The following is a 12,014-nucleotide window of genomic DNA, read 5'->3' on the forward strand; positions in this document are numbered from 1 at the left end:
GAAAACAATAAAATTCAATTATACATCCTTAGATTCCAGTCAGATAGATGCTGTTATTTATTTCCATTTTTTATTTTATCTATTACATAATAAAATCACAGAAAGTTTCAGGATATAGTTCTTCCTTTCAACCAAAAATTAATGGTATCTAACACAATTGTCTATTTTCACACCTCCCACTCTCCAAAGAACTATCTGGTACTTTAAAATACCCATTTGAGTGAACAAATTGGTGCAACCTGGCAATTAAAACCACTATTATACATCTGGTTCCCATTTGTTACCATTGGTAATAAATACATAAAGACTCCATTACCATCTAAATAAAGCAATTACCCACTGCTTTTCCTCAGAACAGTGACAGTAATCTGAGAGCAAGCCTTCTCATAGATGACACACCACAGAAGAGGAAACAAGAAAGGAAGAAACTATATTTGTTTGGTTCCCAACTCATCCCACACCCAACTCACTAGCCCATTCACCTCTCACTTCCTGAGTGTCTTCCATGCCCTGTAAGTGCATTGCTAACAAATACAGCAGACAGAAAAACCTCCCCCTACTCGTCTAGCAACCTCATGGTAATGACCCTTTTATTTAATGAATTAATTAATTTTATTTCTTTTATTTAGGTTTGATGAGTGCATTTTATTATCTGCTGTTTACTACCAATTAGATACCAAAAATCGAAAGCTTCTATAAACACAGGAGGATTAAAGTAGGGAATGCTCACCAACTACTCATGATGCTTTTCAGGGGGATTCAGATGGACTGTTTTGTTTTGTATTACTCATTCTGCTTTGTTGTAAAAATATTCCTAGAGCTTATCTGTTCTCTCAAAGGTACTTGGTGGCATTTGAGTATTTAAGAAAGAAGCCTTGGGACATATAAACTCTCAAAAACTACAACAATGTTACCCAGAGAAGGGCCAGCTTTGGAAAATGTTCTTGCTTACAACCCACTTTGATCACCTTCTCAAAAGATCTCCATTTCAGCTTAGTTGATAAATCTTGGAAGTGCACATGTAACTTGTCACAGCCATGTGTGAAATATTATGTAATTAAACCTTACATTACATCATTCTAACTGCATAATCGTCATCTGGCTAATTTGGTTTCCAAATGCGCTTTATAACCAACTCAGGAAAAATATTATATGTGATGCATACCACAAATTGTAATGGAGGTATGTACTAGCATACTTATAGTATTACTAGAAGCCCGGTGCACGAAATTCATGCATGGGGGGGGGGGGGAGGGGGTTGTCCCTCAGCCCAGCCTGCACCCTCTCCAATCTGGGACTCCACTCACTTTTTTGATGTGGACAAACTGACGGATATCCATGTCATCATCACGGTTCTTCACATCAGGTCGGACTGTCTGAACGACCTGGCAGACCAGCGATACAATGATGTCCCTCCAAGATGGTGACAATGACTCACTATGGAGCAGCTGTTGGAGTAGTGCCATCATGTGGTTATGATTAGCTGAACTACAAAAATGTTACAAAAAAGAAGTTTGCATGGTTAATACTGACGGAGGCAATAATTCTGAAGATGCAATAGGCAGTCTACAGGGAAATCTATGATAATAAAAGTGTAACATGCTAATTAGACTAGATGAAGCCGGGGCTTCGAGGGAAGCCTGGTCCCGGGTGCCAGAGGCAAGCCGGTGCAGGCAGCAGGGGGAAGGAAGGCCTACTCTTAGATGAATTTCGTGCATTGGGCCTCTAGTAAGCATATAAAGGAAGTCTCACAGATAAAGTCTTCCTGGTCAATTTTATTCTTTCATTATACCTGCACCTTAATGATCTACACATAAATAAAATTGTGAATATCTTCAATTAAGGTAACCCCTTTAATCTAATAAAAATTTTAACACATAGATTACAGAAGGGACAAACAAGCAGTTTAGGATTCTTGTTTTATTAAAATATTTCGGTTTTTATAAAGAAAAAGAACTACACATATGCCTATCAAGTCACTGAAGATTATTGAAGTAGAAAATTAAAATAAAAAAGCTCACTGCTTACAGCAACCTCTCCATAGCTTGCTTCTCTCCATTCTCCTCCCTCAGTAGCTCCAGGTTGTTATGGTGCCAGCCCAAAGGCGTGAAAGGCAGCTCTTTGGATTTTTCCTCCACTCGGCGATTAAATAAGGACTCTAAGTAAAGTGTACAGTAAGAAATTATACTTATTATCATGTTTTATATCATCAACCTATGATTTAGAGGCTGCCATAATTTTCTTATTTTTTCTAAATCTTTTTCTAGCCCTCTTCCGCCCCTGCCCCAGGCCTTCACCACCCTATTGTCTGTGTCCATGGTTTATGCATATATGCATACAAGTTCTTTGGTTGATCTCTTCCCACCCATCCACCCTCCCTTGCCTTCTTCCCTCTGAGATTCTACACATAATTTATTTTTAAAAAAATTTTAAGTTAAGCAATTCAAATTGTTGGTGTAAAAAGGCAGACATATACAAATACAAAAATAAAGAATTAAGTCTGTGAGATCATCAATATTTGCAACAGCTAAAATCAGAAACAGAACTATGAAAAGGAAATTTACATAAGCAAGTAGGACTCTCAAGCCAATAATTATAAGTACAGCTTCTGAACAGCAAATAAAATGAGATTTTTATAGTACTTTTGTTTTGGGACATTAAAAAGGGAGGGGGTTAATCTTCCCTAGAAAACTACAAACGGAAAGCTACAATCAGCAGAAATCTGAATGGTGACAGAACAGCATGTGAGTGTGGGGGCTGAACCAGCAGGGACAGTGCAGGAAGTCTATTTGGACCATCCCGGAGAGTGCTTCTTTTTCAATGTGGGGACAGATTTTCTCTTTAGCAAAACTTTTACAAGTGAGACCCCAAAATTAGCTATGAAGACATATTGAAACAGAATAACTAACAATTTATCTAAAATGCTGTACAATCCTTACATTTTTTAAAAGAATAGAAATGGATCCAGATGAAAAAAATAATAAATATTAAGTGTTTTACAAAAAATATGCTAAGTTAATGTTGAAATGTGATTAAATAAATAGAGGTGGGAAATGCTTACAAAAATTCTCTAATCCTTTCCCTCTTAAAGCAAACCAAACAAACAAAAATACTTTTAACCAAACAGTCCCACAGACTACACAGTAAAGCCTGCATCCATGACACGTAAGGTACAAGAACTGCACATTTCAATTATGTAAACGGCTGATCAATAAACTTCTAGTTGAACCAGACGCTTGGAGGTGAATTTTAGAAACACTGCTAAGTTATAAGATCAGCTGCAAGGGGCCTCCCTTGTATCAGCTCATCCTAGTTTCTCTTTGATTTGAAACCCTCCCATTACCTGAGGCCTAAATGTGAAATGTAAAAGAAAGTTAAGGATGTCTTTATTCCACAGTAAGCTAAGTAGGAAAAGGCTTGCATTCTTCAATACTTCCTTTTGTCTCCCAAAAACTGATCAGCAGAGTTAGTTCTTATTCCCCCTTCTGCCTACTTCCCTTCCCAACTTCACAGGGCAAGCAGCATCCTCAACTGGATGAGGTCTGCCTGTGGGCTTTTTGACAAGTTTGACAATATATAGGTCAAAACTTAATATTATATTCATGCTATAGGAGAGCATAAATTACTTATGCCTATAAAAGAATACAATTCAAATTCTACCTAAAAGCCTCTTAAGGAATTACTTTTCAGATCAGAGACCTTCTCTCAAACCAAGTCCAATAAAAATTGTTCCAATGACATTAAAATAACCATATTTTCAGTCCCTACTTTGCGCCAATCAATGTGCTAGGCCTAAGTATATCCTCATGAACAAAACAGACAACACTGCAAGTACAGCTTTGGATAAAATTACCTTTGATGAAGGCGTCACTTATTGAGAGCTGCTGTCCTCCACCGTCAGAAATCAGACACTCTGCATACCAGGAGAGAGGAGAGAGGAGCAAGGAAAGGAGGGACTTAGGACATGCCAGCACAATTATGTAGAGAACACACCCACACGAAGGATTACTCATACTTAAACCCATCACCGCCCGGCCAACTGAAGAAAGCTTTAGGCTAAAATGGATCTTTTAACTTGTTTCACCCACTGCATACTAAACTTAATATATTTGAATTAACACTCACCAGAGCCCTGAAACAGTAATGTTAGATATAATCTGTAACAGATTTTTTTCCCTTATCAAAACTGAACCGGTTTATGAAAATTGAAATCTTCAGTAATTTGCATAACAAGCCTAAAAGTTACATAATTTTTCTCATGTAGAACTGCATTATTTAACAAATATTGACTGTCTATACACACGGTAGTTCACAGAGAGAGAACTTACTTGATAAAATAATACATGGTGTTTTTGTATTTCACAAAATAGCTATAAAATAATACAAAAGTAATACTGGCAGGAAATAAAGATATAATTCTTCAGGATTTTTTTTAGTTTTTTTAATTAGAAGTTTAGTTTTACAAAAATGCTAATCAAACACTATCAAATAGTTGTTTGTAATAACTGTTGAACACACTATGAATGTGCTTTTAGATTTTTAGAATATGAAATCTTTTTCTTACAAGTGAAACTTAATATTTACTTCCCCATGAACTTTTCTGTAGGTCTGTGGCCAAGCATAGTTCAAGTGGGGTTCTTTCTACCATGCAAATTAAACCACAATGCATTTTAAGTCCTTTAAAGGCAGCGATTTTCAACCTTTTTCATCTCATGGCACACAAACTAATTACTAAAATTCTGCAGCACACCAGAAAATATGATATTTTTTGCTGATCTGACCAAAAAAAGGTATAATTTTGATTCATTCACACCAAAGGGCTATTGTACTGGCTGTTGTCATTGTTTTATTTGATAATCTAAGGAAAAAAAGATCAGTGCCCTAAGCAGTCAGGTATTGCATGTTTTAAAAATTCTTGCAGCACACCAGTTGAATATCAATGCTTTAAGACAGTGGTCAGGAAACTCATTAGTCAACAGAGCCAAATATCAACAGTACACGATTGAAATTTCTTTTGAGAGCCAAATTTTTAAACTTAAACTTCTTCTAACGCCACTTCTTCAAAATAGACTCGCCCAGGCCATGGTATTTTGTGGAAGAGCCACACTCAAGGGGCCAAAGAGCCGCATGTGGCTCGCGAGCCGCAGTTTGCTGACCATGGCTTTAAGATATAGGTTGTCCAAAAACTTCTTTCTAAGTAGATTTCATTTATAAACAAATAGACTTCAAAAGTCAATGTTTATAAGCCAATACGCTCATCCTTCAAACAAGAAAGCAGAGAAAATATTTTAAATTCTACTTAAAAGCCTTTAAGGAATTATTTTATTTAGAAAATTCAAGTGTGCCATACCATCCTATCTAATAAAGAGGGGATATGCTAATTGACCATCACTCCATCACAAAGATGGCTGCACTCACAAATGAGGCCAAGTTCCCATAAGGAGCCTTAATGAGCAATCAGCAGGGACCTGAGGCTATGCCCTTCCCCGCCCCTGTGGGGTTTGACAGGGGACCTCAAGCCATGTACCCCACCTGGCAAGACTTGACAGGGGACCTCAAGATGTGCTTCCCATCCTGGTACTGGACTAGGGGACCTCAGGCTACTCCCCCCGCCCCAGCGCCAGGCTGGGGGACCTCAGGCCGTGCCCCCCACCAGGTGGGGCTTGAGAGGGGACTTCAGGCCGCGCCCCCCACCCCGGCACCAGGCCGAGGGACCTCAGGCCGCACCCCCCACTCCAGCACTGGGCCAGGGGACCTGCAGCTGCACCCCCCTGCCTGGCGGGGCTTGACAGGGGACCTCAGGCCGTGCTCCCCACCCAGCGGGGCTTGACGGGGGACCTCAAGGTGCACCCTCAATGCTGGGTCGGGGGAATGCAGGCTGCGCCCCCCGCCCAGAGGGGCTTGACGGGGGACCTAAGGCTGCACCCCCCCTGCCGGTTGGGCTTGACAGGGGACCTGAGGCTGTGCCCCGCTCCCGGTGCCGGGCCAGAGGACCTGAGGCTGTGCCCCCTGCCTGGCAGGGCTTGACGGGGGACCTCAGGCCATGTCCCACACCTGGCGGGGCTAAACAGGGGACCTCAAGGCACGCCCCCCACCACGGTCTGGGCTGGGGGACCTCAGGCCATGCCCCCCGTCCTGGCGCCAGGCCAGGGGACCTGAGGCTACGTCCCCTGCCCAGCAGGGCTTGACAAGGGTGGGACTGGCCGAGTCTGGATCTAGCTCAATGGCGGGGGGGCCAGCCGGGTCTGGATCTCACACGATTTTGAGGCACATGTGGATGGGCGGGGACTTGACTCTGGGTCCCGTGGTGTGCCCCAGACTCTGACAGGAGGAAGATTTTCATATACATTTTACTAATTTTCTTTCATCTCTGACACTTCTATTATAGAGAAAGGGCAAATAGCAATATTAAATTATTTCCTCTAATTAATCCTTTTTAATGTGCATGAATTTCATGCACTGGGCCACTAGTCTACAATAAAATGAAGTACATAGACAAGTAAAAACAGATGTTACCCTTTATTCCTACACCTCACTCACAGAAATGAGTAATGCCAACCCCTGTTCATTCAAGTAACGTATTGGCTTTCAAAGCTTTACTCTTCATACTAAAGCTTATATATGTATGAAAATTCCAGGAGTGATGACTTTTCCCCATTAAATGAAAAATTGCAAACATTCAGAAAATCCTGTATTCCCTTCACCTAGATTCAGTAACTGTTAACTTGCCAAAATCTGATTTCTCTCTACATATTATATAGAGTCTTCCCACACACACACCATTTGAAGTTACATTTCACATCATACATTTTACCACTAATACTCCAGCATGCATCTCTTAAAAAATAAGGGCATTCATTCTTCTCTATAGCAATAATACCATTTACACATTTATTTTCAATGTCTTGAAGCTATAGGCAGTTAGACAGACATAAGCAGAGCAAAGTCAATGGGCCAGGTATAGGTCACCAGGGTGGAAAGCCCCAGGTTAGCCTAGCAATGAACTGTCAACTGTAGGTGGGACCTTGCCCCAGGGTAACTTTTCCTCCCCTAGCATATCAGTTTGGACCCCCTGACCTTTCCTCCCTGGAGATAACATCTAGGCCTCAGTTGCATTTCAGGCCCAGATAAGCAACAAAATCAGCCACAGCTGATATCAGGACCAGCTGCACTGAATACTGCCCTCTGCCCAGGTGCCAGCCAATCCATCAGTGACGACCACAACCCTGAATGGACAACCTGGAAGGCTACTGAATATTCTATTAAGATCTTTCCCTGGGACCCCCAAAAAAATCTCCACCCTCAAAACTCTTAGGAGAGCCAAGGGCTCTCCCTCCCAGGAGCACTCCCATGCCTTTCCCTGCCCATCCCCCGCTCCCCCCCCCCCCCCCCACCACACACACACACACACACACACACACACACGTTACCATTAGCTCCCTCACTCCCAAGCTCCAAGGGCCCTTCCTTTACCTTCATAGCTTGTTCCCTAAGCCCATCTCTTCTAGGAATTACTTCGTCTACCTCTGTAATTTACCAAGTACATGTTCTCTTACACATTAATATCACTGAATTAGTCCATATTCCCATTTTTCTAACTGTCCCTAAAATGTAATAACTTCCCCCCTCAAACCTGAATCCAATAAGGCTCATACATTGCATTCTCATCATTTTCTTTTCATCTAAAGCAGACCCCCTGCCTTTTTTCTGTTTCGTGATACTGAATTTTGAAAGTACCCAGGCCAAATGTCCTATGGAAGGTCCCACATTCTCGACTTGATCAACTGCTTCCTCACGGTGCTATTTAACTTGCTCCTGTGCCCCATGTTTTCCTGGGAAGTTAGCTCTATAGGCTTGTGGAAGCCATACTTTTTTTCACTCTCTTCTCCGGGTTCTACTTATTAACTTTCCAAGAATGCTTCAGAATCCTGCTTGCAACACAGAATAAAACACATTTTAACTGTATAACTCGCCAAGACCAACAGTGAAAAATTAAGCCAGATCACACTGATCAGCTTTATAAGTTTTTGAAAATGAGGGGCTTGCTTATATAAGATTAAAAACAGACTTTCAAAGTGCAGATATTTCAACGAATTTTAAAAATCCAAATTTCCTCAGCCTTAGAAGATAAGATTTAATCCGAAAGAAAAGATTTAATAAGTATTACCTTTAACTTCAATTAAAAGATTAAACCACCCATCCCACTTGCATTTTAACAGGAATGAAAAACAGGCAGGAGAAGACCATCACTACCAGGTCGCTCTGATGATCTTCACTTTCGGTAATCAGTGTTTATCTTAACTACAACACAGGAAAATGTCAATTACTGAATTTCAACTTCACAAGAAAAACAGTAAAATAATCATTCTTGTCAGTATGCTAAAATCTAATGAGAGAACTGTGAAAGCCAGAAACATTTATTAAGGGATTTATAAAGTCCTTAAGTTATAGACTCTCAAGGTTGCAAATGACCCAAGAGATCAATCTAATAATTACCTTCTTTCTGATGCTAGGACCTCCTTTATTATATTTTACTGAGTAGGCTAAAGGATTCCTTACACCCCCTATAATCCTTTTAAAGTTCTAGATCTCGATTTTTCATTTCACAGAGTCAGAATTAAAAGCAAACTTGGAAGTCACCTAAGCTCTCACCCAATGTAACCACGGATCCTCAATAACCCTGAAAGGGGGACATTCAGACACCACCTGGACCTCCGGGGCAGAGCAGCAAAGGTTCACTCCTCCTAACTACCAAATTTAGCGTTCCCTCCAGCCATATACAAAATAAACGCGTCTTTCAGCTACTCTTCAGGTACTTCAGGCAACATCGAGTGAACTATTAAGAATAGCTCCCTCCATAGTATTAATAGTAAACTTTTTAAGCCGTTTTAGTGATTTTTAACTCTGAAAAACAAAATACTGACCAAAAAAGTTGAACACTGAAATATGGACAGAAAAGCCCTACAGTATAACCTAGAAGCACCCCCTTTCTGCTGCCATCAAATTACCGTATTAATTACTCTTTCAATATTTGGTCAACCATTAAACAAACTACAAACCCATGTGCTACATTAACAGGAGTTCTGACATATGCCAAGCACACTAAGTTCTTTATGTGTTTTTTATATAAAGAGGCTCACAGAGACCCTAGAGCCTGTACTTTAACAAGATAATATGACCACCTGGCTTATTTTATTTTGTATTTATTTTTTATTCTCACCTGAGGATTTTTTACTTTTTGTTTTCATTGTATTTTTTATATTTTTGTGTGAATTTTTTAAAATTTTTAGAGAGAGAGGAAGGGGGGAGGAGAGAGCAACATTGATGTCAGAGAGAAACATCAATCAATTGCCTCTTTCATGCACCCCAATAGGAAATCAAATCCAAAACCTGGTCTTGTGTCCTGACCCAAAATCAAACAAACAATCTTTTTGGTGTACAGGATGATGCTCTAATCAACGGAGCCACCCAGCCAGGGCTAGAATGAATGACTTACTTTAGTTAACCAATGCTGGTGCCCAGTCACTACCAATCCCCTTTTTTAAATAGTGGAATCTCGGTTCTCAAACTTAATTCATTCAGGAAGGCTATTTAAGAAGCAATTTGTTAGAAAACCAAATCATTTTTTCCCATTAGAAGTAATATAAATGGAATTAATCCATTTCAGATCCCCAAATGATTGTTTTAACCTCTCTTATATACAGCACATGTCTAATGTACTGTTTAATATATAAACACTTCTTTTCTTAAATTTATCAAACCACCCCCGCTAGCCTTAAAGGAATCACTTTCAGCACTCTTTCCCTGGGTGTCTTTCAGGTTAGCATGCAGCATCTTTGCTTGTTCATATATCTCGCCTCCAAAATGCTGTCACTGGCTAACTGCTTTCGTTTATCCAAATCAACAAGTTTTTCTACCTTTTCAATTGTCTGTGATCATTGCTTCTTTCACTCCCTTAGCAATATTAGCACTCTTGATGGTCTCTTTATGTTTTAAAGTTGTGCTAATCATTGATTTCACCAGCAAAAAAGTATTCTCTCCTTTACTGCCTGAAGACACTTTCTGTCTTGCTGAGGTATCAGCATGAAAGGGTTGTCAGATAGAAAACCGAAGTTTGGTTAAACAACCAAGACATTTTTTCTGTGAGCAATTTAGTCGAGAACCAAATTGTTGGAAATGGGAGATGTTTGAAAACTGAGGTGACTGTACTACAGTACATTCTGTTCATTAAATTTTTCTACTCTTTGGCAAATTTCCCAGGTCACATAAAAAAAACCCATCTTTTAAAAAATTTCAATTCATCTACCAACACAGTCATCTAAACTCCCCCCAATTCTCCACAATTCTTCAAAAATAAACTATGGCCCCATGATCACAGGTCCAAATTCTTTCAATCATCTGGTACACAGTGTACCTGAACCTGACAACAGACTTATTTAAAATAACCAGACATTCTCTATTTCTCCATAATCTTGAACTTCACTTTCTTCTTAACCATGTGTGGTCTTTCCCGGTAAGATTATCCTTATGAGGAGGGACAGAGCCCCAATTAATATTAATTATATCAACTTCTCCAATAACCGGCCTAATTTTTTTTTAATCACAATTCTTAAAACCTTTTCTAAGATATCTTTTCTAAGATATCCTTGACATTTACTCCCTCCTTCAGTAAATCTGTACTTTTGCTCGCCTGCCATTTTTTTAGAGTGCTGACTCTTCTTTCAGATTCATCCTTCTATGAAGGCCACCCCTTACAACTTTTGTAGGCAATCCTCTTAAAGGGCTGAGATCAGTCCTACCTGGTTTGATTCAGTGGATAGAGCGTCGGCCTGCAGATAGAAGGGTCCTGGGTTCAATTCTGGTCAAGGGCACATGCCCAGGTTGCGGGCTCGATCCCCAGTGTGGGGACTGCAAGAGGCAGCCAATCAATGACTCTCTCTCTCATCATTGATGTTTCTATTTCTCTCTCCCGCTCCCTTCCTCTCTGAAATCAATAAAAACATATTTAAAAATTAAATAAAAGGTTGAAATCAGAGAGGTTCCAAAAGAGTTGTGATGGTTTTTAACTGCAGGTGCTTCCTTTAATTTTCCTTAGAGACATATGTGAGGTTTGACTGTAAACATGTCATTGTTGGGGCCTCCTGCTCCAGTCCTCTCCCAACACCAGGAAGGTAAGCTTCCTAAAGTAACTGACTTCTCAGCATCCACCTTTTGCAATGACGACTTCCATGACAGGTCACCTTCTTCATGATTTTCAAAACCTTAACTTTCCAAGAGGTGAAATCATCCGCAAAATGGGTTTCGCACTCTACTTTCAGCAAGCTGAAATTGCTGACATGTCCAGAGAATGGACATCAGTGGTCATGACAGATCCCACCTCTGCCGCACATCTGTAATTTGTATCACGAAGGCATTATCCAATATCCTCCATGGACCACAGTCCACAGTTAGTTCTCACATAATGTCACGTCTGCTTCACTGCCCTATTATACTCACCCAAATGTTCACCATTTCTCTAATTTCCGTTTTGAGGACGCCCATAAAGATGGGTATCTTACTCATGTCAGTGCCGCTCAAGTCTCCTCTTTGCCCACACCCTCTCTAAATGTCTATTGTCAAATTTCTATTGTTAAGTAAGATATATCTTATAGATAATGGATAATACTGACAATTATGAGAAATTTGTTGTAGAAATGTGAATGTTTCCAATTATTTTAGCATAGCTGTTAAAGTTCAAAAGCTTCTCTTTCCTGATTAAAATAGGAAGTAGTAAAGAATTCGGCAGGCACTTCTCATCTGAGAAGTGAGCTAATTGTTAAAATTCACACTCCAGAAAACATCATGGAGTATGCTGCTTCATCTTTATGATTTTTCAGTTACTATAACATAATGAAATCCCACAATTATTTATTTACTAATGTATTTACTTTTATATAATGCTACCTTAGGATTAAATCTTAAATTGGTTTTTAATTACATCCAAAAGTGTAAACCTCTTCACCCATTTTTTAAAA

General features: G+C 39.9%; 1 protein-coding gene across 1 annotated transcript in view; it reads right to left on the reverse strand.

The window, feature by feature from the left end:
- PIKFYVE (phosphoinositide kinase, FYVE-type zinc finger containing) overlaps nucleotides 1-12,014 on the reverse strand; it is a 75,668-nt gene that overhangs the window by 36,076 nt on the left and 27,578 nt on the right. Inside the window, exons 14-16 of the mRNA XM_028151123.2 lie at nucleotides 3,854-3,913; nucleotides 2,029-2,158; nucleotides 1,308-1,488 (exon numbers count right to left, since the gene is read on the reverse strand). Of these exons, the coding sequence (XP_028006924.2) occupies nucleotides 1,308-1,488; nucleotides 2,029-2,158; nucleotides 3,854-3,913 (371 nt within the window). The remainder of the gene's footprint in view (nucleotides 1-1,307; nucleotides 1,489-2,028; nucleotides 2,159-3,853; nucleotides 3,914-12,014) is intronic.

This window comes from Eptesicus fuscus, chromosome 11 (genome assembly GCF_027574615.1).
Source record: "Eptesicus fuscus isolate TK198812 chromosome 11, DD_ASM_mEF_20220401, whole genome shotgun sequence".
NCBI lineage: Eukaryota > Metazoa > Chordata > Mammalia > Chiroptera > Vespertilionidae > Eptesicus > Eptesicus fuscus.